This window comes from Aulonocara sp. 'chitande type north' Nkhata Bay, linkage group LG14 (assembly GCF_057382095.1).
Source record: "Aulonocara sp. 'chitande type north' Nkhata Bay isolate Kocher_YH1m ecotype deep benthic linkage group LG14, A_spYH_male_GT1.1, whole genome shotgun sequence".
Lineage (NCBI taxonomy): Eukaryota > Metazoa > Chordata > Actinopteri > Cichliformes > Cichlidae > Aulonocara > Aulonocara sp. 'chitande type north' Nkhata Bay.
Window position 1 is genome coordinate 24,686,444 of NC_141357.1, and position 24,764 is coordinate 24,711,207.

General features: G+C 44.6%; 4 protein-coding genes across 7 annotated transcripts in view; 2 read left to right on the top strand and 2 right to left on the bottom strand.

Moving 5' to 3' along the window:
• sipa1l3 (signal-induced proliferation-associated 1 like 3) overlaps positions 1–5,921 on the top strand; it is an 89,613-nt gene extending 83,692 nt beyond the window's left edge. For 2 of the 3 annotated variants that reach the window (XM_086261721.1, XM_086261722.1), the window contains exons 18-24: positions 166–393; positions 1,000–1,162; positions 1,242–1,425; positions 1,524–1,673; positions 2,351–2,477; positions 2,860–2,941; positions 3,192–5,921. In XM_086261721.1, coding sequence (XP_086117847.1) covers positions 166–393; positions 1,000–1,162; positions 1,242–1,425; positions 1,524–1,673; positions 2,351–2,477; positions 2,860–2,941; positions 3,192–3,377 — 1,120 coding nt within the window. In that variant the 3' untranslated portion in view covers positions 3,378–5,921. The remainder of the gene's footprint in view (positions 1–165; positions 394–999; positions 1,163–1,241; positions 1,426–1,523; positions 1,674–2,350; positions 2,478–2,859; positions 2,942–3,191) is intronic. The other variant, XR_015124696.1, reaches the window with a different exon arrangement.
• A 510-nt stretch (positions 5,922–6,431) lies between these two features.
• Positions 6,432–11,555, bottom strand: LOC147314644 (ribonucleoside-diphosphate reductase large subunit). Its single transcript, XM_086261725.1, has 4 exons — positions 11,342–11,555; positions 7,902–9,883; positions 6,933–7,121; positions 6,432–6,844 (listed from the first exon to the last, which is right to left on the bottom strand). The coding sequence occupies exons 1-4, from the start codon at positions 11,358–11,360 to the stop codon at positions 6,653–6,655; spliced, it is 2,382 nt and encodes a 793-aa protein (XP_086117851.1). The 5' UTR covers positions 11,361–11,555; the 3' UTR covers positions 6,432–6,652.
• Positions 11,556–13,351: 1,796 nt separating this feature from the next.
• Positions 13,352–21,648, top strand: qpctla (glutaminyl-peptide cyclotransferase-like a). Its single transcript, XM_086261726.1, has 7 exons — positions 13,352–14,101; positions 18,196–18,342; positions 18,417–18,710; positions 19,030–19,191; positions 19,593–19,692; positions 19,781–19,897; positions 20,269–21,648. The coding sequence occupies exons 1-7, from the start codon at positions 13,880–13,882 to the stop codon at positions 20,412–20,414; spliced, it is 1,188 nt and encodes a 395-aa protein (XP_086117852.1). The 5' UTR covers positions 13,352–13,879; the 3' UTR covers positions 20,415–21,648.
• six9 (SIX homeobox 9) lies at positions 21,299–24,657 on the bottom strand. Of its 2 annotated transcripts, none has more exons than XM_086261728.1 (3): positions 24,210–24,657; positions 22,879–23,039; positions 21,299–21,846 (listed from the first exon to the last, which is right to left on the bottom strand). In XM_086261728.1, exons 1-3 carry the CDS (start codon positions 24,594–24,596, stop codon positions 21,681–21,683), a joined length of 714 nt encoding a protein of 237 aa, XP_086117854.1. In that variant the 5' UTR covers positions 24,597–24,657; the 3' UTR covers positions 21,299–21,680. The 2 variants fall into 2 exon arrangements, with proteins under 2 accessions (XP_086117854.1, XP_086117853.1); XM_086261727.1 differs by having other exon boundaries at positions 22,855–23,039.
• Between the last annotated feature and the right edge of the window lie 107 nt (positions 24,658–24,764).

Here is a 24,764-nt window from a genome sequence, read left to right on the forward strand (position 1 = left end):
ATATTTAAACTGACACATTTTACTATTTCATAAAAAAAATCACCCCTGTCTGAGCACAGGATGTGTTTCAGTTCAATTGATGCAGTCAAAATACAAATGATTTTTAAATGTTTGTCCTCATTCAAACAACAAACATGTTTCCTGTCTGTTTTCTGTAACCTTCAGGGCCTACACACCGCAGGGTTACAAAACTCCAGTGGAGAAACCACGGCCTGTCCGAGCCTCTACCGCAACGCCCACTTCAGCTAAGCTAAGCTCCACCCCTCTGTCCAGCTCCGCCCCCAAGTCATCATATGGCAAGAGCACACCAAGCGGTTGGCATGCAGAAGACTCCAACCCCTCTCCTTCAAACTCGACTACAGCATCGAGCTCCGACAGCAGCAACAGCAAGAAGTAAGAGCGACAGCCTCAGCGGATCTGCTCTGATGCTTGGTTCTTCTTCCGGGATAGAAATTATTTTTAGGCACCTCCTTTCATACCAAAATAATCATATAAATGACCTCGTACTCAAAAGGATGGTGGACATAAATGTGTGATTAACAGTGCAAATTATGTTTTAAAATTTCATATTTTTAAAGCGCTGATCAATGAAATTGAAGGCATTTGGCTTTTTGTGTCTTTATCCGTGGAGTCAAACTTGGGCCCGCACAGTGGCCATGAACTTTGTAACATCTGCCTCGTTTTCACTTTGTTACTTAAAATCACATCCACAAAACAAAGTGATCGGAACAACTTTCCAAGTCCGTATATCCATCCACCCGGGGAGCGCGTGATCGCTCCTAAACAAAGTGAAATCCTTCAACACGTGTTTGTTTTTACTCGAAACCATCCAAAGAGTTCTGACTCTCCTGTGAGTGGCAGTGGACCAACAAACACTGGAGGATACTGTAGGCAGAATAAAGTGGAACATAGTTTCTTACCGTGGAAAGAGGCAGGAAGCAGTGTTCAATAAAGGAAGACTGTATGTTTGTGTTTTGTTCTCATATCTTGTGTCTCCAGGCAGGTGGACACAAATTCAAAGAACGTGTTTGGACAACCTCGTCTGCGAGCGTCACTGAGGGACCTGCGCTCGCCACGACGGACGTACAAGAGCAGCATCGAGGACGACCTGAAGAAACTGATCATCATGGACAACCCGGGGGAGACGCCGCAGAGAGACCCTGTGAGCATTGTGCTGGTGGATGATATCTGTTTTCCTCTCATGAGCACACAGCTCTGACCTCTGACCTTTCTCCCTGCAGTCTCCCAGACGCCCCCTGCAGCGCACCTTTTCCGACGAGTCGCTGTGCAGCGGACGCAGGGACGCCGGCTTCGCCAGCTCTGAGAACCAGACGACTCCCAGCGATGTGCTGTTCACCTGCACGCTGCCCACACGCAAACACGCCGGCTCCTCCAACCACTCCAACCACATGCAGAGCAAGAAGGGTGAGTGCCTCGATTCTCCTCCCAGTGACTTGCAGCGACTAAAGCAAACCTGCTGTGATTGTGTTCAGATCATTAATCATGACTCTGCTGCCCCTCAGTGCCGCTCTCTGCATCCGAGCTCTCTCTGACCGAAGTGAGAGACAAGCTCCCCCCTCTGAGGAGGCTCGACCCCGGCATGATGCCCCTCCCTGACACAGCCAGCGGACTCGAGTGGTCCAGCCTGGTCAACGCTGCTAAGGCGTACGAAGGTGAGGGTGGATATTTCAGTATTAAATGTAACATAACCTGATTTGTGAGTGATGAGGTAACCACCATCTCTACAAGAGTCTCCCGGAAATATCGACCCCGACCTCACCCGTGCTGACATGGACATGGAGTCATGTCAGATCTTTGAACATTCGTCTGGCTGTTAGGAACCCTGAGCAGTCTACGTCCTCTCAGTGCTGATGTGTTTGTAGCAGCACAGCTTTCTATGTTAACTGTTATGTTTTCTGCTTTTCTTTACATGCAAAGCTGAAGTAGTGCTTTACTTAAAAAAAACAACAAAAAAACTTCCTTATCACTCGCTAAGCTACTGCTAACTTCACTCCACTAAACCCCATAAACCCTGTTTTTTCACAGATGTTTAACTTTATTGTAACATCTGGCAGAGCAGCCACACCGATCGTTTTATTGGACCTGGAAAAAATTTTGGACTGTTAATCATTCAGTGGAGCCTCGGTGCTTAGACTCGTATATATATTTTTTTTTTTTTTTTGCACCCAGAGGATCGTTTTATGTGGCTGCTGGGATTTGGTTGCTTTTTACCTTCTTTTACCACTTTTTTTTTCCCAGGAAAGGTTTTTAGAGCACTCCTTTTCTTTTTGGGGATGTGCTTTACGTGGAAAAGGCTTTTTAAAAGCACGATCATGTGTTTATTTTGCAGCACAAAGAGCGGGTTCCCTGTTCTCGCTGACTGACCCGCAGCTCGGAGGTCCAGACACGAGACCGGCCGCTAGTCCAGTCCAGTTTCAGACTCCTCAGACGCCACGGACCACGCCCACACTCAGCAGGTAGGTCAGCCCCTCGGTTACAGAGATCCAGAACAACATGTTGTAAAGAAGCAGAGAGCGCCTGTAAATATTCAGGTTTTCATAAGTCACTACTGCCACCTGGTGGTAGTTTATCAGCATCTTCTTTTCAGCGTTTTCACCAGAATTAAAAGTTTGTTAACTCTGTGGCACCAGAGAGGCTGTTTGTCCTGCCAGTGAGCAGCACACTTTTATAAAAAAAAAAAAAAAGGTTTTTACTGAAGATGACGAGCTTTCGGATCCTCATAATAAAACCAGTAAAACCTGTCTGTTTACCTGCGGCGTGCACATCACAGCGGTGTTTTATGTGTGTAATCACTGGATCCACGGTAACGAATGCCAGGTGTGTTTGTGTGTGTTACAGCGATGAGGTGCCCAACGATCTGTCCGGTCGGCTCTACCACCTGGAAGTGATGCTGAAGCAGCTGAACAATGACCTGGAGAAAGTGAGAGCCTTTTGTTTTTCTCTCTAAAGCAGGAACCCTCTGAGGTTAAAGAACCAAATAATCGATAATAAGTGACTGTGGAGTCATGTCTTCTTAAAGACTTGATTTACATGTGTTGCTGATGTTGATTTATGTTTAAAAGCTGCATCACTTTCATTATGAGGCTCACATGTATTTGTGGCTCCATGCAGATGTTATTTGGTCTTTGATAACTGAACATTGCCTTTATTTCTCCTCCTCTCTATTACAGGAGAAGCAAGATAAGGTCGTCTTACTCGCTGAGATGGCCAACCTGAGAGAGAACAACCAGCGGCTGCAGGTGGAGAGCCAGACTGCCAGCGAGCAGCTGCGCAAGTTCAGCGTGCTTCTGACCAATCTCAACAAGCCGGGCAGCGACCACGAGGCTCACTCCTTAGCCGATTCACAGAGGGAGTGACCGACAGCCAAGGAAGAGAGTGAGGTTCAGGCCAGAGGGAGGGGCTTTCAGTTCCCATGATTCCTTGCACTCACAGGGGCGGCAGATGTCACACTCAGCTTCCACTGGGCTGCCTTAAACCAGAGAGAAAAAGATGATCTGGATTTTTTTAAACCCTTCCAGTAGAGAACCTCCCTCTCTACACGCTCCCTGCTCTGAGCCTGTTTATTTTTCTAACTGACGTCTGGATATTTGTCACACGGTGTAAATACATCTGCTACTATGCCGGAGGAGCGAGCAGGAGTGGAGATCCTGACTGTTTTAGAGAACACTACATCACCTGGAGAGGCCTAATACTGTTCCTGCAGCCAATCAGCCAAAAAAATAAATAAGACTGCATCTCCCAGAATGCACTAGAAGAGAGGAAGCTCTACAGACGTGGTACTGTAGATAGATGCCTGTGTGGTACAATTCTCATATATCAGTTATATCGACAATGTACTGATATTGTATAAGAGACGTACTAAAGTAAGTGTGTGTGTGTGTGTGTGTGTGTGTGTGTGTGTGTGTGTGTGTGTGTGTGTGTGTGTGGACAGCGGAGTGATGAACAAACCTGTTTACTGTAATCTGAACCCTGTGGGCCTCGTTTTCCTGCCCTCCGTTTACACGGGTGACCCGCGGCGGCCCACGGATGTGAATCAAGCCATCAGTGTGCCGAGAGCAAACGGTCGCAGAGCTCGCCAGCGTGGCGGCGTCGTATCTCCCACACAGAGCAGCGTCCTCAGCAGTGCCCGATCATCTCAGACCTGAATGAAATGATGGTTGCTTTAACCTTAAGCGGGTCCTTTGTTTGGTTTTAGTTGCAGAATTTTGAGAGTTACACTTACCTGCTTTCTGGTGAAGAGCTTATTCTGAAGTGATGTGGTTGGCGTAGCCCCACATGAGCCCAGTTTTGACCATATTGTTTGTGTTTTGGGGAATAAAGCATGGCGAATAAACTTTCATTTTTACCTTTTTTATTGGACGTACCAACTGCTGTAGCTGGATTACTGTAAAACTGGAGAAATGTTTAAAAATCAGCCAACTTCTCGCTCCTGGCAGCTCTCAGAAGAGCTGGTAGTTATGAGGGGATTCGATGGCTCACACACGTCATGTTATTTTTGCTTTTGTGAAATCAAATTGCTTCCATCACATCGCTGTAACCTCTAGCCGACGTCCTTTAACAAACCTTGTGTTGTTTATGATTTCGTGTGTCGGGCAGCAGAGCGAGCCGGTTGTTGTTTTTGTGTTTTAAGACGTCACAAACTGAACTGGAGTGCATAAAGCATGTGCAACAGCCTCACCAAGAAAGTAAATAAGTGTATTTTCTCAAAGTGTTCTCAAGTCTTCATGTATTTGTGATCCAGTGAAGCTCCGTCTCCGGCTGAGCGCGCTCACAGGAAACATGTACTGTACCTGAAAGCCCGTCACATCAGGACAGATGTGCTTGTTTGAGAGGACTTTTCTTGTGTTTTATACTGCGACAGTGCTCTCAATGATACTGTGTACTGTATTTTTCATACAGAAACATATTTTTGAATGCTGGCAGTGAATAGACAGTACACCCCAACCCCCTCGCCCTGCTAAAACTGTACTGCACTCTCATCTCTCTGATAAAACAGGAGGTTTCTCTTTAACTGGATCTGTTTAAAGTTTCCACTCAGGTTCCTCAGGATGCTGTTAACAACACTCGACCGTTGGGGGGGGGGGTTGATGATGACAGACGTCACCCTGCTGTCTGCACCGTTGTCCCTTTAAATGTTTTTGGGCAGCAGGATGTTTCAAATTGCTGGAAGAGCCAAATAAAACCTTTTTTTTTTTTCTTTTTTTTTGTCACTGACCCCGGAGGATAACTAACGCCTTCTTCACCCCACCCCCGCTCCTCTCTCTCTCTCTCTGCAGCACCCGCTTTAAACCCACCGCCTCCTTCTCTGGGTTGTTGTCATCCCAGTTTTTCCTTTGTCATTTTTTGTCTTTAAGCAGCTTCAGTCGGGTTCCTGTTAGCAGGATGTCCTCCATCCACACAGCTCTGCAGGTGTAGCTGTGATTTTAGTGTCTTCTAGTCTTAATCTTTAGTTTGCTGATGTAAAAGGGGCAAGGTTGTTTTTGTTTGTTTTTTACATATATATATAAATCTTGTTATGTATAATTTTAAGCTATTTAAAGCATACACAAGGACCCCTATTGAACAAATTCAATAATGCATTATTACTGGTAATATTGTGCGACCAGTTATTCTCTTTGTTTTTTGTTGTTAATATTTTTATAATTTATTTTTGACATGTTGGTCACTGTTGCAGACAATAGTGAAGATGAGAGGGTACTGTTTTCTCTTCAATTCCTCCTTCCTTTACTTTTTCCTCAAGCCTCATTGTTCCTCTTTCCATCGATGTTTCCTGCATTCAGCAGGAATAACTGAAGCAAGGGTTTGGTTTTCTTTGGGTTGTAATAACGTGTACATTTTAAAAGTGTAAATTATGTTTTCATTGTTTTATAAAAAAAATATATTAAAAATAAGTCAAAACATTTGCTGGTTTCTGGTCTTTGAGTTTTTGAGCTGCGGTTCAAAAATAACCTTTTAGTTTCAGATTTTAGAAAACGACTGCAGGGTTGTAAGGAGTTAGTAAATTCTGTGTATGTAAAGAAAATGTTTTTCACTTAAACATGAAGCAGATTTTTGCTGCATTAACAGTACATTTGAAAAAAAAAAAATTTTTGCTGTCTGTCCCCGTTTTCATTTTTAGGTTCCTGGTTAAATGAATTAATCAGTACATTTTTCATTAATAAACTGGTAAAAACAGTCTCTCCCATCGGTGTCCGACATAAAGAACCTGAGTAAATTATTATTTTTTTTAAATTCTGTATTTAAATTTCATTTGAGGAGAAAAATAAAAAATAAAAAAACCGAACCTACCAGACCCTGTTTGAAAAGTAATCACCCCTCTTTATCATAAACACTTGATTGCAGTTCTGTTAAGTGTGGCACAATTTTGTCACAGCAGTGAATACAACTAAGAAAAAACAAACAAACACATTCAGTCCATTTTGTTTATAGCAGACAAAGCGTCAATGAAACAGATTTTACACAATCAACACAAGTTGTTAGAAAAAGTCTCAAATGTATTTTACAGTAAGTGCTTTCTGTCTTTGAGTCGACAGGAAGTTTACTTTATACAATACTGATTTAACTCTGAACTGTAGTGGAAGAAGCTTTAAGTCAAGGAAGAAGATCCAGGGCTTCAGCAGGTCGGAAACGTTTACGAGCCGCACATCAGGCACTCGTCCTTGTTCTCCAGAGAGCACACCATGGCCGCCGTGTTGCGCTCTTTGATCTCCTGCTCCGAGGACGTGGCCGGCTGTGCCTCCTTCAGCTTCTCCTTGTTCAGGGTGAACTGGATGGGGTTGGCGGCAGGCTTGGTCCTCAGATAGTACATCCCAGTCTTCAGACCCTGCGGTGGGAGAAAGACGGAGTTATTTTAAACCCCAACATGTCTTCACGGTGAGGTTTCACTCCTCCTCGTGCAGCTCGACACTCACCTGCTTCCAGCCGTAGAAGTGCATGCTGGTCAGCTTGCCGTAGTTCGGCTCTGCTATGTGGATGTTCAGGGACTGGCTCTGGTCAATGTAGGCCCCACGGTCGGCGGCCATCTTGACTACAGTTTTCTGTGAGATCTCCCACACGGTTTTGTAGAGCTGCTTCAGATCATCTGGGATCTCATTGATGTTCTGTCAAAATTAAAAAAATAATTAAAACTAAAGTTTCAGGTTCAAACACAAAGGAGTAAAAACAAGAAGAAAAAAAAAAAAACCCCACCTGAGCTTAAAACATCTTAAACTTCTCAGCTGATGGTATTTGGGACACAGACCAGAATTTAGGGCTAATGTGATGCTTAAAACCATTTTCCATTCAATTTTATTTAAGTAGCACCAAATCACAACAACACTCATGTCACAGTGCTTTATTTTGTAAGCTAACGACAACAATTGAGAGAAAACGCCAACAGATGACCTAGCAAGCACTGCGTGACAGTGGGGAGGAAAAACTCCCCTTTAACAGGAAGAAACAATTTGCTGTGGAAACGAAATAGTTACAAAAATAATTGGACCATTTCAGAATGTTAGACTGAGATGACGGATTTCCTTCTTTGTGTTTTCACAGATTGCTTTGGATCCTCTAAATATTTGACTGTTCAGTGATTTACTTTGTGGCACCTAATCGAAATTAGTTTTTTAATTGATGAACTAGAAGACTAATTATTCAAGATGAAAGAGGATGAAAAACAGCAAAGAGATGGAGTATTGCCTAATTTCATTATGCTTTTTTTCAAGAGTCTTGAAGCTTTAAATGTATATATTTAAAAGCAGTTAAGTGGCATTTTATCTTTTCCTGTAAAGGAAATGTTTGGGAATCAATATTTTAGTCTACAGAATGAAGTTCACACCTAAGAAGCTGGAACCTAGAGATGTCTGTCATCTTTAATGGTTTTCCTCCCTGCTGATGATTACCTGGATGGAGCCATTGTTAGCGATCAGCTGGTTCTTCATCTCCTCATTCCACAGGCCCCTCTCTGTCAGGTCTTTGAGCAGGTGGGGGTTGACGATCTGAAACTCCCCCGAGAGCACCCGGCGGGTGTAGATGTTGCTTGTGTAGGCCTCGATGGACTCGTTGTTGCCCAGGATCTGGGCGGTGGAGGCCGTGGGCATTGGGGACAGCAGCAGGCTGTTCCTCACGCCATGTTTGGCGATCTTCTCCTTCAGCAGCTTCCAGTCCCACAGGTCCGTTGGCGTCTTCTCCCACATGTCGTACTGGAGAATGCCCTTACTCACCGGCGAGCCTTCGTACGTCTCATAGGTGCCGAGCTCGGCGGCCAGCTCGCAGCTCGCTTCCAAAGCGGCATAATACATAGTCTCAAAGATCTGGATGTTGAGCAGTTGAGCCTCGGGGCTTTCAAAGGGATAACGCATAAGGATGAAAGCATCAGCCAATCCCTGGACCCCGATTCCTATCGGCCTGTGGCGCATGTTCGACCTCCTGGCTTCTTCCACCGGGTAGTAGTTGATGTCGATAACCTTGTTCAAGTTCCTGACAATTACTTTGGTCACGGATGCCAATTTTTTAAAGTCATAAGTCCGCTCAGGGGTGACGTACATGTTGAGAGCGACAGAGGCCAGATTGCAAACCGCCACCTCGTCCTTGCTAGTGTACTCGACGATTTCCGTGCAGAGGTTGCTGCACTTGATGGTGCCCAGATTCTGCTGGTTGCTCTTCCTGTTGCAGGCATCTTTGTAGACCATGTACGGCGTCCCGGTTTCTGTCTGCGACTCGATGATTGCATACCATAGCTGCTGAGCCTTCACCACACGCTTCACCCTCCCCTCCTTCTCATATCTGGTGTAGAGTTCTTCAAACTCCTCCCCCCAGCACTCATCCAGCCCGGGGCAGTCGGCCGGACACATCAGGGACCAGTCTTCGTTGTTCTCCACCCGCTTCATGAAGAGGTCAGGGATCCACAGGGCGTAGAACAGGTCCCTGGCTCGCTGCTCCTCCTTTCCCGTGTTCTTCTTCAGCTCCAGGAAGTCAAACACATCGAAGTGCCAGGGCTCCAGGTACATGGCGAAGGCGCCGGGTCTTTTGTTGCCCCCCTGATCAACATAACGCGCTGTGTTGTTGTAAACCCTCAACATTGGGACGAGCCCGTTGGAACAGCCGTTGGTGCCGGCGATGTAGCTCCCCGTGGATCTAATGCAGCTGACTGCCACGCCAATCCCTCCAGCTGATTTGGAGATGAGGGCGCAATGCTTCAGCGTGTCGTAGATCCCCTCGATGCTGTCATCCTTCATGGCGAGCAGGAAGCAGCTGGACAGCTGCGGCCTGTTGGTTCCAGCATTGAAGAGGGTCGGGGAGGCGTGGGTGAACCACTTCTCTGACAGCAGGTTGTAGGTCTCGATGACTGCTTCGATATCCGTCCCGTGGATTCCCACAGCCACCCTCATGAGCATGTGCTGCGGACGCTCAGCTACTTTGCCATTGATCTTTAGCAGGTAGGAGCGCTCCAGAGTCTTGAAGCCAAAGAAGTTGTAGGAGAAATCTCTGTCATAGATTATGGCCGAGTTAAGGCGGTCTTTGTTTGCAAGAACAATGTCAAGTGTGTCTTTCGAAATCATGGAGGAGTGGCGTTTGTTCAGGGGGTTGATGTAGTTGTACAGGTCCTCCATGACGTCGCTGAACACCTTCTTCGTCTCTTTGTGCAAGTTAGAGACGGCGATGCGTGCTGCGAGGATGGCGTAGTCGGGGTACTTGGTTGTGAGAGTGGCAGCGATCTCCGCCGCCAGCGTGTCGAGCTCCACAGTGGTGACGCCGCTGTACAAACCCTGGATGACCTTCATCGTGATCTGGGCTGGGTCCACAAACTCCATGTTGAGTCCGTAGCAAAGCTTCTGGATGCGAGATGTGATTTTGTCGAACATGACGCGCTCTTGGCGTCCATCTGAAAAATAGAGAAACGCGTTTTTACTTCAGTGTAAATTAGCGGGCAAAGCTCAGGAGGTAGTAGCTTCACTTTCGCTAGAACAGAGCATGAAATATGAAGTGTTGAAGGAAACAATTGTACGTGCCTATGAACTGGTACCTGAGGCATACAGGCAGAAATTTAGGAACCACAAGAGTCCAGCAGTCAAACATATGTGGAGTTTGCACATGAAAAAGGGGCTCTTTTTGATAAGTGGTGTGCTGCTAACAGAGTTGGTGATGATTATGAGTCTCTGAGCGAGTTAATGCTACTGGAGGATTTAAAAAAAATTCACTACCTGAGAGAGTCATAATGTTCTTAAATGAACATACATGGCAAGTACGGCAGTATTGAACAACATCAGATTTCAGTCCTGGCCAGAAGAAATGTTTCAGAATTCTGCTGTAGGTCTTGTTAACCCCCAAATGTCCTGACCATGGATGGTCATGTGCTAAGGACAATACCTGGGTACGATAGGCAGTAGGTACAACCACCAAATTCAGGATTGGTTGTATTTTGTCAGCAGGTGGAACTTTGGCCTGAACCTTAGATCCAGAGATAAATGTGATCCCGTCACCAAAGGGATCTGACCTCATAAAGGAATCAACCAAGTCTGGGCCCTCATAACTACACAAGCTGGAAAAATGGCAGGCTGGTCTTGGGCTGAGTCAGAGTCCACAGCACCAATCACAGGACAGTTTATTTAAAAGGCAGAAAACTAAACCTGCTTGTTTCAGATAACAAGGGGCTACACTGAGGCTCAAAAAGGCATGAAGATGACAATCATATCTTTAGATGAAGCTCAACCCAAAAGTAAAGTTTCTTCCTATGATGCATTTAGTCTCTATTAATCGTTTTTCTTTGTGTTTTGTCATTAATCTTTTTTCTACACTCTTCTCTTGTTTAGTTGTTATTTTTTCCTCCCTCTGCTCCTTTTCCCTTCCATCTCCCCTCATCCTCCAACCAGTCGATGGCTGCCCCTCCCTGAACCCTCCTAACAGGAAAAGAACCGATTTCTCTTCTTGATGATTGGGAGTTCTTTCTCCCAATCATCGCCAAGACCTGCTCAACACTGTAAGGTTTGAACATTACAGTTCAGATCAAACTCTGAACACACTGTCAAAACTACCTTCAAAGAGGAGGTGTTGTAAGGGTTTATAGATCTTCTTTATGACGTTACACTGCGAGGCTATAAAAACTTTTGGCGCCTCTTTTAAGACAAAGACTAAGTCCATATTGTCAAACTACAACCGACCCCACCACCACCACTTAAACACGTTTAACCTCCACGTCAGGGGGACGGTGCAGCACTAACCAGCTCCTCACTAGTCCAGGTTAACCAGCCTGTCGCTAAATGATGTAACCCCACAGCAGACAGAATCACCGGTAACTCCACACGAAGCTAACCGAGGCCTGCTACAACATCGCAGCGCTCACCTCTTTTGATCACATGCATGTTGGCGGGCTCAGGCGTCTCTGTCTCAGGGACGGGGGTGTGAGCAGCTCTCCAGGTACAGTCGAAGCTGTTCGCGGGATCACAGCGAGCTGCTGGACACTAACTCGCCGACTGCTTGCTGTAGAAGCGCGCGAAAGAGCCCCAGAAAACCCGCTCACCTCCTATTTGTACGGAATGCGTCACCACGGAAGTGAAGAGATGGACAGGCATCTCGGCCAATCAACATCGCGGGACTTCAAATCTGGCGGGACAGAGAAGTGTGTCATAACAGTGGGTCAAAACACACAAAAAAGCAACTTTTACAGTCAAAGTAAACTATCCTGTTAACAGGAAAATGTCACATGTATGTGTACATGAGGTGTATTTGTCTGAAAAGGTTAAAAATTCCCGAGTTAGTACAGAAAAAATGGTGTGTTTGGGGTTTATTGTGCGTTTTCAGTTTGTATATATGTCTGTTTTGTTTTCAGAGGCAGGATTTTGGATCGTAAGAACACATATTATAGTGGTAATTTACAAAGAACCAAAGTATAAATAATAACTGCATGTCAAAGTATTATATTTGTGAATTACACGTTTCTGATGCATCAGTTTAAAAGGTTTGATTTAAACTTAAATCCTTAAAGAGTCAGAAGACTTAAAAATCCGGAGAAACAGTAATAAATAAAACATGTTTGCTTTGTCACAGCAAAGCACTGAAGTTTAATGTGCTGCAGAAGCAGTAGAAAATATACACTCAATGGCCACTTCATTGGGCACACCTACACCTGCACTAAGGCAGATAGAGTGAGGCTTCAGAGTGTAGTCAAGGCAGCACAGAAGATCATCGGCTGCCTTCTCCTCTCTCTGATGGACATTTATTCCTCCCACTGCCTCAACAGAGCAACAAACATCATCAAAGACAGTTCCCACCCTGGTTTCAACTTGTTCAACCTGCTTCCTCAGGGAAGCGCTACAGGTGCAATAGCACAAAGACCCACAGACTCAAGAACAGTTTCTTCCCAAAAGCCATAACCACCCTGAACTCACACATGCACTGATAAACACAGTTCACCCCCCATTCCAAGGATTTCCCTCTATAAACCATCACTGTGCAATAACCCAAACTGTATATACACAACACTATTTATTTACATATTGACTGATTTATTTATTTAATTTTATCAGATTGTATATTTGCACATTTTATATATTTTTTCTATAAATACTGTCCATTTGTATATAGTGTTGCAATAACTGTGCAGCACTATATACATGTTTGCACTGAGTAGGAGATGCTCTGTATCTCATTGTATGTCTGTATTGTGACAATAAAGGCATTGTATTCAATTCTATTCAACGGCTTATTGCAAATATCTAATTAGTCAATCACATGCCACCAACTCACTGCATTTAGGCATGTAGTCATGATCAATGCAACCTGCTGAAATTCAAATTGATGCAGAAGAGCATCTCTGCATGTGCAAGATGAACTACAGCAGCAGATGACTGTAGGTCTGTCTACACTAGCAGATGAATGTGCCACCCCCCAACAAAAGGAGGGTGCCACTCCTGTCAGCTAAAAACAGGAAGCTGAAGCTTAGTGATACATATAATCCCTGAGATATTTTAATATAAGAAAAAGAACTGCAATCCTAACTGTATGTCTCAGTTTTACACGTTACATGTTAAAGAAATGCTGCTGTAGCAAATGAAAGAAATCTGACTCTTTAGGCTTAAACGGTAAGTAGTGAGTGTGTAAAATGACAGAAATCTATTACTTATTTACTTTGGTGGTAATGGCCACGGGGAATGTCTGTAAAACCTATGAAAATACAAATAAAAGTCCCAAATTAATGTTCTCCTTCAAATTTTCCAACACTTTCCAGGAAGCCGAATTGAAGTGTTTGGGTTAAGGGCAATCTGAAGGCAAGAACAAGAAGATGTACCTAACAAAGTGTTGTGTTGTTTACTGTAGTTCCTTTTGCGCTCCATAGGTGGCGATTACGTCTTTACCCCCCTACAGGCACCACAGAAGAAGAAGCAGTGCAGTTTTCAGTGGAGATGTCCCGTAAAGAGAAGGGGTTAAAATTAAACATTTTTAAAAGGAATAACGCGGCAGTGGAGTTATGATAAGCTTGCTTCGTTACTTCATTTTTGTAGTGTTTCTCTGATGTAGCTGTAAGTGGATTAAAACGAGTTTTACGACAGAAAGTGAGGCGTTACAGGCGGCAGTTTGTGTCTCTGTTGTAATTTATGATGGATTAAAAGCTCCACTGAACATCTCCAACATGTCCGGCGTGTCTTCGAGCTGCGGGGCCGCTGCGTCTAGGAGCTGCGACCCCCGGAGTCCGCCGAGCTGCAGCTAATGATGGGCTGCCGCTGTGCTGCAGGAGGGCAGCGTGCTGTGTCGGATGTCCCCCTCGGCTTTGCTTCTCAACAGCCTCCACTTCCTGTGTGACTCTCTCTCCTGCGCTGTTCTGCAAAGCCGGTTGTGACACGTAGCTGTAAGGACCGCCAGGAGCGGCTCTGCGCGTTCAGTCATGTCCAGGTCCGGCCGCAGGTTCAAGCCGCTCCAGCAGAGCAGCGGGGGCGGCGGCTCGCTGCCCGGCTGTGACCGGGTCCGGATGCCCCGGGCCCGGGTGCTGCTGTTCTGCCTCCTCGGTGTTCTGGTGCTGGCGGTGGTCCTGGGAGTGTACCTGTCCAACGACACCGTCACCGGACATGTGAGCCGCGTGCCAGCGGTGGATCTGAGCAGAGACAGGGTAAGAGCTGCGACAGGAAACAAACTGAAGCTGTGCACACAGCAGGACTGATTTTATCCCCACAGACGGTCATTATGACACCTCACTGCAACCAGACCTGTTCAGTCACAGCTGTGCTACGGGTTACTTCAGACCAGTACTCCAGGATAACTTAGCTTTTATAAGAATAACTCAAATACAGCATCGCAGTCATTCCAAATCTAAATGATCAGGATCTTAATACGAAAAATCTGGCTGATAACAGCGGCTACTGTGGAGTGAGGCAATGCAAAGTTTGAATCTGGGTTTGCAGCAGTGGAGCTGAATCATATAGTGCTGCAGAGCATCTGTAATCACGCAGATGAGCCCATAGTCATTTTTACATAACTCGGATCATGCTGAAGTAATTACTGAGCTTAAATTGAATCATTGTCTGCTTATAATAACTTTAAAGTGTATCTGTGAGCAAGCTGATGTTGGCATACATGCAAAACAAATAAAGAGCCAAAGTCATTTTATATATGAGCTAAATTTTTGTTTTTGTTTTTTTTTTCTTTCTTTCTTTTCTTTTTTTTTTTTTTATTTTTTTTTTACCAAAAATAGATTATTTTACTTTTATTTTAAATGAGCCAGGTAAAACATTAAAGCAGCAGGAGCCACAGTAACTATTAGAAACACAATCACACAGATAGATGCAGAAGTGAACACAGCACCAGATTATATGTTAAAAACAACAACAACAACAACATCAAAAACCCAACTAACTTTCAGTCAAACTTGACACCTGAAATTCACTCAGAGCTCTGAAACAGTTTCAGTTTAACCTAAAAATGAATCTTTTTGAATAGAATTACAGAGGCACTGTTCATTTTTAATGGGCAAAAGACTCGAGCTGTGAAAACATAATAATAATTTAACTTGCAAGGCCAAACCGATGTGAAGTCAGGCATATAGTCTGCAGGTGTGATTCATGACGAGTCAGCAGTTTGGTGGGATACTGACACTCTCAGTGCAGTGGCTGATATCAACATAAAAACAGCCAGCTGTAACATGTAGCATGTCGGGTGTGACATGCTTAATGATGATTTTCAGGACGTCTTTATTCATCAGTGAGTGCGTGTCCCGTGTAGTACATTGATACGTCTTATATTGCTTGACTTGTGACCATTGCAAGACAATGCTGATTCTGTGTAGCAGTGTATCACGTAGCACGTTTGTGAATCTAAGCCCTTTGAGAGGAGTCATGTGGCCAAGAGTAGCATTTTCTCTATCCTGTAATATTGACTGAAAATGAAAACTACTATTATGTAGAGGCCTACTGCTGTTTCTTCTCCCTGCTGCTGCTGCAGTCCTGACTGGGAGGCTCTCATATGAACAAATTTCACTGATCTCACTCTCACTCTTTCTGATTCATATTAAAGTCAATTTATTTCACTTAGAAGTTCTTGCACAGATCTGCCCTTCGCCAACGATCAGCAATGCTACAATTTTATATCCCACGCTCAGTTGACGGGCAGCAGTTCCAAGCACCACTTTGAGAAGTCGACATCTGTTGTGATTAAACGTGCTACATAAATAAACTGACGACCTGTCTATTTAGACGCTCGGCTCCATTAATAATGAGCGCCGCAGCAGCGCAGGTGTGCCACTGATCATGTTTCACTCTGCAGCTTTTACCTATCCTCATTTTACTTTACTCCTTAGTCATGGCAGTTTAGTTTGCGTTGCCCCAAATCAGAAATAAATTACAGATTCCTGCAAATAAAAAGGTGAACAGAGCTGCTCATAGCTTCTGATCAGCAGCCCAAACCCAAAGATGTTTAATTTACTTTCATATAACACAAACAAAATCATCTTACCTTCATGTTTATGATTTGGGATTTGAATGAAGCACAAAAAGAGCTGCAAGTTTTACAAACGTCACATATGCTCTTATGTTGTTAAGCACATACAGCTGTGGCCAGAAGTTTATTCTGACTCATCACGGGCATGACTGTCATGGTAATTTTCAGCTTTTAATAATTTCTTTGAATTGTTTTTTTAGCCGTGTTGAATGATTGTACAGCATACAACTTTTAATTAATTAAAAAACAAGAGTTGTGTGCACGAGCTCAAATATATACACACCCCATTGATATTTGGTTAAATGTCCCATAGCAAGTTGCACCTCGATCGGACCATCACAACACTTCTGGTTGGATTTTGGTAGATTATATTTAAATTGTTTGGTTTCCTGGCTCAGATCACTGTCAGCTACCATGCCTCCATGGTTGACAGTAGGGCTGTTCGATATAACGAATATATATCAGATGACGATATCAAAACGTCTATGTTTCATTTTACGCTATCGTTTGTTTCGTGGTGTCGCAAAAATAAACTGCTTACGGCAATATTTTTTCATCGTTTTGATGGTCACTGTAGTGGCTATATTAATTTCTTAAAGTTCTCTCTTTCTCTTATATTTAATATAACCACACTACAGACGGACAAGCGCCTGTTTTTATGCGTTGTGGTTAGCAACAACGACGGTAACAGCATCGCGTGTCCGCTTGTTTATGTTCCACATAAACCTTTCACAATAAAGCTCAGGATCCTGTTGAGACTTTTCAAAATAAACTGAATCACGTGAAAGAGCAGATTATTTACGGATGAGAAGTAAAAGAGAGCCGTCAAGTGCTAAAAAATAAACCTTAGACTCAAACGTTAGAACAGGCTTTTCCCCGCAGCACGCTGTGTAATAAATACTCACAAAGAAAACGGCGGCTGTTACAACTTATGGCTAAAAATGTATCGTTTCATGCATCTGTTAAAACACTCGACTCCAGCTACATGACGCGCAGCTGGAAACACTTCCTGCAAGTCGAGCTGCCCGAGAGTCACAGAATTTACAGAAAATGTTACATTTTTGTGATTTATACCGTTATCGGACGATAGAATTCTTATATCGGGATATGAGATTTTGGTCATATCGCACAGCCCTAGTTGACAGTTGCCACAGTGTTCTTAGGTTTGAAACCCTTTACCCAAATGTACCCTGGCAATTCTCAGTCCATGGCAATATCAAACTAAGTTCATTGTGGACAGTGACACTGTGGCTCTCTTCCACAGCATGTCTTTTATCCTGTCTTCCTTCTCCCACCCCAACCGGTTGCGGCAGATGGCCCCGCCCTTCCATGAGCCTGGTTCTGCTGGAGGTTTCTTCCTGTTAAAAGGGAGTTTTTCCTTCCCACTGTCGGCAAAGTGCTTGCTCATAGGGGGTCATATGATTGTTGGGTTTTTCTCTGTATGTATTATTCTAGGGTCTAACTTACAATATAAAGCGCCTTTAGGTGACTGTTGTTATGAGTTGGCGCTATATAAAATCAATTGAATTGAATTGACACTGGCGTTCCAGCAGTTTACACTTATTCCTGAACATCTGAGGATGACAGTTTGAGTCTTCTTCCAGATTTTGGAAAAGTGGTGTGACATGAATAAACTGTTGATCTTGGACTCTGCAGTTGTTCAGAAATGGCTCCAAGAAGCCTTCCCAGCTTATGTAAATCTACAGTTCCTTTGACTTTCCCATTATTCTGAATATTGGTCAGTACAACGATGAGTGCTGTCAAAAGCAATCTACCAGATGTAGTCAATCACAATCACTGAAGAAGTACACTGTGCATGTAAACATTTGACCACAACTGTATTTTTGGGGCCCTCCTAAGAGGTTTTGGCTTTCCACCGAAGAAAACCCATGAGGACTGTGCTAAAAACATTTTTTTTTTTTTTTTTTTTAGTAGGGGTTAATTTTTCTTTGGCTTAAATACAGTTTTCTGTAAAACATTGCCAAAAACAACAGGAAACTGCACAGACTTGTCCTTAGTAAGGTAATGCAGACTGTTTGCCTGAACTGTGTGTGGGCTAGTTTTGCTTTGGGGCATTGAACCTTCGATAGTCAAAGGAAAAAAAACATGTTGACAAAATAGTTAAATGGAGAAAAGGAGGTGTAATATAAACACTGGAGGAACTGAATGATCCTTTAAACCCATCAGAAAGGACGTGAACCTCTGGACCACGAACATGTGGAACGTCCCATGCTCGTGTTTACAGACTGTTCTTTTTTCCCTCTCCTCCAGCTGTCCCACAAACCCAGTAAGTGCTCTCCAGCTCAGATCCGCCGTCTGGCCTCTCAGGTGGACGGCACTCGCCTGTGGGAGGCTCACCTGCGGCCCATCCTGATAGAGCGCCTCCCAGGCACGCAGGGCAGCCTGTCTGTACAGCAGGTGGGTGTAAATATTTATAGCTTCCTCACTTTTACACATTCCCCCCTCATCATTAACTCCCTGCTCCACTTCAGCACATCACCTCCACCCTGTCCTCGCTGTCTGCTGGCTGGTCCATAGACCTGGACTCGTTCCAGTCCCCTACGCCTCGAGGCCAGGTCACTTTCACCAACGTCGTGGCCACTCTGGACCCTTCGGCACCTCGACGGCTGCTCCTGGCCTGCCACTATGACTCCAAGGTGCTGCCTCCAGACCCGCGAGCCCCGGAGAAGGTGTTCCTGGGGGCCAGCGATTCTGCAGTGCCCTGCGCTATGATCCTGGAGCTCGCCACCTCTCTGGATGCTCAGCTTAGGTCATTCAAACAGCAGGTGGGTTTTGTGTTGGCTGAATTTAAACAACAGACAAAGCAGATGCTGACAGATGTGGTTCCCGCTCACGATGAAAAGTAAAGGGCTGAGATGCTGACGAGAGTCTTTCTTATTGTGTTGTTTCATCCCTCTGCTTCTGAGGCCGCAGTACTGGGGAGAAAATGCTGACTCGAGCACTATCTCTCCAGAGGGCTGTGATTTATGTAGTTACCGTAGAAACACACACTGCAACAGCACTGCAGAAAGAGAAACTCAAGCCCTGCTTTTTTTTCCCCCTCACAAATTTGATTACCTCTGCTTTCTATGTTTTTCCTCTCAGAAACTTCCCGTAACTCTCCAGCTTGTGTTTTTCGACGGCGAGGAGTCATTTGAAGAATGGACCGCCACCGACTCACTGTACGGCTCGCGCCACCTGGCCGAGCGCATGGCCAACACGCCCCACCCGGCAGCCTCCTCGCACGCCAGCATGCTTCAGGCACTGGTGAGGAAGCTGCAAGCAGAAATATGTTTCCTCTGTGGTCACACTTACTTCCTGAACCAGACGCGCTCCACGCTGTCCTTCAGTTTGCACAGCTTGACTCCAGCCACGCTTTGGTCAGTCAAATCTGAAAAAGTTTCCACCTCAGACTCAGCTTCATACTTACATCTACAGGCTCTTAAGGAGAATAATGAGCCTTTTTAAGTCAGTAAATATTCATAATATGAAGGTAAAATGTGCATAAACTCATTTAAAAAACATTTTTGCACACAAAGGTCATGAGAAAGGATTATGAGAAGGTCAGGTGAGAGGGTCATGGAGTGACCCTTTGACTTACATTAACATTTAAATTACTCTGATTAAGACAAATGCCAGCTCCCGTCTCTCTAACTTCATCTCTGCAGGATCTCTTCGTGCTGCTCGACCTACTCGGTGGTCCCGATCCGCTGATTGCGAATCACTTCGATAACACTGCACGCTGGTTTGACCGCCTGATTGCTGCAGGTAAGCGTCCGCCGTAACTCCTCCACCAATGCTTGAATCCCTCCTGAACACTTGTAGACCCGATCTCTGCCTCCTCCTCCACCTTCAGAAAAGCGGCTCCATCGACAGGGTCTCCTGACGTCTCACCCCTCAGAGCAGACCTACTTCAGGAAGGATGTGTATCTCGGACCCGTGCAGGACGACCACATCCCCTTCCTTCACAAGGGTAGGTGGGAACCAGGAGTGTAGCCTGTATACCCACCCCCTGACCCCTGCAGCTGGAGGTCATCCCTCAGAGTTATTATAGTCGAAGCAAGCCACAAGACACTTCGATTAGGACTGCAGCAGCGATGCTTTCCATGAACAAAGACACTGGCAGTCCTGTACTGGTGTATTTGAATGTTTCTTTGCCTCGCTCGTGTAATTACAGTCAATCCGCAAGGGTTAAAATTTAAGAAGTTCAAAACAGGTATTGAACCTTTTAAGCTCAGTACTGTAGCACATGTCTGCCTCCAGGGATTTATCTCCTTAAAGAAGAGAAGTCACTTTCTTTAACCCATGCTCAGTCATCATACCTGCCTTCGTGTCTCTGTACAGGCGTCCCCGTGCTGCATGTCATCGCCACTCCCTTCCCACAGTTCTGGCACACACTGGAGGACACGGAGGAGAACATGCACCGCCCGACGGTGGAGAACCTGACGAAGGTCATGGCTGTGTTTGTGGCGGAGTACCTGGGCCTCTGAGCGCTGAACATAGATAGCAACGGTCCGAACAGGACTGGCGATAAACAGCGACGTGAGGAAGAGGAGAGCCTGGTGAAATTAAATAAACTGGAATCTGAACTTTACCAAAGACGTGTATCTGCTGGGCAGTCCTCGGGTTCACGTGGACAACGAATTGGACACAGCTGAGCAAAGTGTGTGAAGTGGATGGTTAAAACTTTATTACTAATACACATGCTGGGGAGCATCATACCTGAGAAGCAGCTGGGAAATGTGTCTGTGACTCTATATTAATGTTTTTGTTCTGTTCCTGTGAAAGAAAAAAAGCCGTATTAGCCTTATTGATGATTTAGCCTGTTAATAAGAGATGGAGATGCTCTTCGTCTTCTTGAGAGGGACCTGTTGTGCTCGTTTTCAGCTCCGAGATTTTTCTCTCAGACTCTGCTCAAGTAGTTTTGCATGATTTACTGATCACATGCAGCCTGAAACAAGCCTCTCCTTTTAAACTGAGCTCATTTTGATTGGCTGCCCATCATAAATAATAGAATATCTGCTCTCAGTGACATCATTCAGAGCCAAGTGTAGAAAAAAAACTGTGAAAAAGCGCATTTAGAGCACTCTCAAGCTTGAGCTTTGGCCATATGTAATAGGAGCATCCACAACTGTAGCCGTTTATGTATACATATGAAAGGAAACCAGCAAAAGCACGACGGGTCCCCCTTTAAGAACAACCTGTGACGAGCGCTGCTGCTGAGGACGCTTTTCGTAGTTTATCTGTGAGTACCTTCTCCTGACTTTACCTTCACATCAGTGAAGATCCTCATGGCCTTGGCTGTTATGAAGTGCCAGCAAGATGAAAATCATGAAGATGTTACTATGGTAAAAGATCACACCGCAGTGATTGTGAAATTATTTTATTCAGGTTCTCTTACAGTTTCAAGACATTTCAGGAAGTCGTAAACACTGAAAACGCTGTCTCCTGGTTCAGTGTGTAACCTTTGGGTATGATACATGTGGGTGCAGTTTACCAGCATGTACCCTTTAATAAAAATAATTCCCTGATCGTTATAAATGTTTTGATTTCATCTGTGAATGCAGTGTGGAGATGCACCTTTATGCCACACCTGTGATCCAGTCTGTTGGCTTTAATCTCCAGACGTCTGATGTCTGTCTTGTGTGATATTCTGTAAACGTTTAAGTCTCTGTAGGGGATCTGCTAGGTCTTGTTTTGGTAATAAACTTTCAATGACAACAGAAATTATGATGATCTATCAACCACTGGACAGCTTAAACATCTTGATGCCCTCCACATGTGTGGTGCAGTGGAGGAGGCAGTGGATGGAAAAGGGGTGGAGGTGGTTCGCTGCAGCACTGGGGACTGCCTGGAGGTGAAAGGTCGTTGTCAGAGGATGGGTAGGCTTGTTCTGAAGGTCCTCGAGAGCCTGTCTGAAAACTGAAGGATCATGAGATTTAGAAAAAAGTACAGATTAATGTCTTACTGTAGCCACAAGGTGGTGCTATTATGCAAAATTCAACGCGTGCGCCACAGTGATAAATTCTATTTACGGCATGCCAGATTAAAGTCTCCTTAAAGCGTTTTGTAGAAAGTACAACCCAGTTAAATGCTTCGCTTCACATAGATGTTTTTTTTTTCTAGTTTTAACAGGGGAAAAAATCGTTCAGCCATTCGCTTGTTTTTTCCCCACAACGTTGACTCGAACTTTCAGAATTATCAGTGAACCCTATCACTATGTGCATGAAATGCATATTAACTAAAATACCAGTTTCTTTAAACTGATATGTACTGCTTATGTAATTTAGTTTGGTGATAGAAAAAAAAGCTACAGGAAAAAAGGAGGAACTATTTTATGCCCGACTATAAGGTAAGAGAATCGAGTTAGCTTATGGTGGCAATGTTTTAAAATCACTCGGCGATTTTTTAAAAATCGGTTTCTTAACGAAAAGTATAAAATCAATGATTTCTGTAAAGACCCTATTCTATTCAATTTTAAGTTAAAGGTATGAGTAGGTGATTTTTTTTTAGTCATTAATTTAAATTATTACAGAAAGCACAAATCCCGATTTTTATTGCTTAATGCTAAACGCCAACGGTTTGTTTATTCGGTGTATCCATTCGCTTTCTGTGGGCCACTGATGGCGCCTTCCATTAGCAGTCGCAATTTCCCTGTTCCCAGTCAGACGTTTCACCTGCAACATACACTCAAGTCTAACCTCCAATTTGACAAATCGGAGAAGCCCCAAAGCCCAAACTACGATTTAGCAATCCAGGATGGCAGCAGTGCGCTTAAACATAAGTAAAACTGCGTTTTCTTTCCTGTTTTTCGTACGTCGCTCCCAGCTCCGACTTTCGAGGTAACTAGACGCGTTCATCACTTTTTATTATTAGTATTAGTTTACATGGGGGTTCTTTGAATGATAAGAGGACAGCAGTTCAGCTTACAGCGACCTGGTGCCCTTCACTGACCCGGTAAACTCCGCTATGCGGTCCCTCTGCCGGCGGTTCTTGAACCAGTTGCTGACCTGGATGGCGGTGAGGCCGGTGGCTGCTGCTAGCTCCCGCTTTTCTCGGGTGGAGGGATACGGCTTATGGCGGTACCACTCCCTGAGGATACTCCGAGATTTTTCCTGTTTGCAGTTAAATAAAATAAATAGTGAAATCTGGACATTATTATCAGAAGATATGTGAGCGATCCAGAAACTGTAATAGCATCTCTTATTAGCTAACGGGCCATGTGCATCTCTGTGTCAGGTCTTTTTCCTATTTCTTACATACATGACTTTTAGATACCTTCCTTCTACTGAGATTTGTTTTTGTCTCCACATTTTCAGTTTCCTCATTTTTTAAAGCACACATTGCACACCCCTGCTGAGCTAAACCTTTCGACTAATTGCAAAAACCCCCCAAACCTTTTATGCCTGTCAAACTATTATCTTTGGCATTTCTCATAGACTGAACTAGATTGAAGTGCCTAAAGATACCCCTTACATGTAGACAGCACTGGTCCATCCTTGAGATAGGTCAGTGTTAACTGGTTCCAAATAACTAACCATCCATTCTCTTCCACTTATCCTTGTCAGGGTAGCAGGAGGGCTGGAGCCTATCCCAGCTATCACAGAACAAGAGGCAGTTCACCCTGGACAATTTGCCTAACCCCACTAACTGCATGTCTTTGGACTATGGGAGGAAATCGGAGTACCCAGAGAGATGTTCAATCTCTTCTTGCTGTCAGGCAACAGTGCTAACCAGCACGCCACCGTGCCGCTTTCTGAATAACTAACGAACACATTTTTTTTAAAAACAAAACCCATTCCTCTGAAAATATTTTTAATCCTTGTAGCTGACCTAAGTGAAACAGCAGCCAGTGTCCAAAGAAAGACTTTGAAAAAGCTTCAGAAAACCTAGAGAACTATTAGTCAAGACCACTTTAAAAATTACAAGTTCTACTCCTTAGAAGCAAAATATAAAGAAATTAGGGTGGCTCGAGATTTGCATAGCACTGTATTTTAAGCCGAAATACAATGGCATAGATGCAGCATGCTCCATAGAAATGCTTAAATTAAGTATGTGAGTAAAATACCAAGTTACATCCCACTGGTCCTATAATGCTATAGAGGTCACATACTGTATTAAAGATGCAGTATTCCTCAGATGTGATAGTACACGACTTGTACATAGTAGTATTAGTAGCCCACAAGTACACTATGCTCCACTTCAATCAGTGCCAGTACACTACTTGATTAAATGCAGCTCACACTTCAGTTACTTAAAAACATGCAGTTTTAGTGTTTGCCTACCTTGAAGCAGTAACTGGTCTCCTCTCCGTCCCAGATGGTGTTTGGTAGAGGAAATTTTCTCCTCACGCGGTACTTCCCCACAGCTCCCAGGGGTCGGCCCCTCTGCCTCTCCGCTTCTATGTAGTGGGCTTGCAGCCAGAGCTGCTGCAGGAGCGGGTGGCTGCGTGCAGAGAAGGGGAAGCCCTCCAGCAGGGTGTAGAGGTCTGAGAAGCGCCCTTGGTGAAAGGCCACCGCGGCTTTGGCTTTTAGCACGCTCTCAAGCTCCCCGGGGCACGAGGAGGAGGAAGCAGGAGGAAGAGTGCGGAGGAAGCTGGCGAGACGATCTATGCAGCCGCTCTGCAGCAGGACCTCGCACACGCAGGTGACCTGCTCTGCTGTGAAGATCATAGCTGCATGGATGGGTCCTGAGGCGCGAGGTGAAAATATCTTCTCAGGAGAGCGCCAAAGCCTTCCCTCTATGCCCTTGTGTGTGTGGATGAACAAAAACTAAGTAAACTGCATGTGTGTGTAGCATTACTCATCATACCGTGGCACAGGTAACCTGAGACCATCAGG

Excerpts from the sequence above, each read along its gene's own strand:
- LOC147314644 (XM_086261725.1), bottom strand. Across the intron at positions 7,122-7,901 it reads CTAACAATGGCTCCATCCAG|AACATCAATGAGATCCCAGA; the intron begins GTAATCATCAGC and ends TAATTTTGACAG. Across the intron at positions 6,845-6,932 it reads ACTTCTACGGCTGGAAGCAG|GGTCTGAAGACTGGGATGTA; the intron begins GTGAGTGTCGAG and ends CTCCCACCGCAG.
- qpctla (XM_086261726.1), top strand. The coding sequence starts at position 13,880 with ATGTCCAGGTCCGGCCGCAGGTTCAAGCCGCTCCAGCAGAGCAGCGGG. Across the intron at positions 18,343-18,416 it reads GCAGCCTGTCTGTACAGCAG|CACATCACCTCCACCCTGTC; the intron begins GTGGGTGTAAAT and ends GCTCCACTTCAG. Across the intron at positions 19,192-19,592 it reads CCAGCATGCTTCAGGCACTG|GATCTCTTCGTGCTGCTCGA; the intron begins GTGAGGAAGCTG and ends TCATCTCTGCAG.
- six9 (XM_086261727.1), bottom strand. The coding sequence starts at position 24,596 with ATGATCTTCACAGCAGAGCAGGTCACCTGCGTGTGCGAGGTCCTGCTG. Across the intron at positions 23,040-24,209 it reads AGACCAGTTACTGCTTCAAG|GAAAAATCTCGGAGTATCCT; the intron begins GTAGGCAAACAC and ends AACTGCAAACAG. Across the intron at positions 21,847-22,854 it reads GTGAAGGGCACCAGGTCGCT|TTTTCAGACAGGCTCTCGAG; the intron begins GTAAGCTGAACT and ends ATGATCCTTCAG.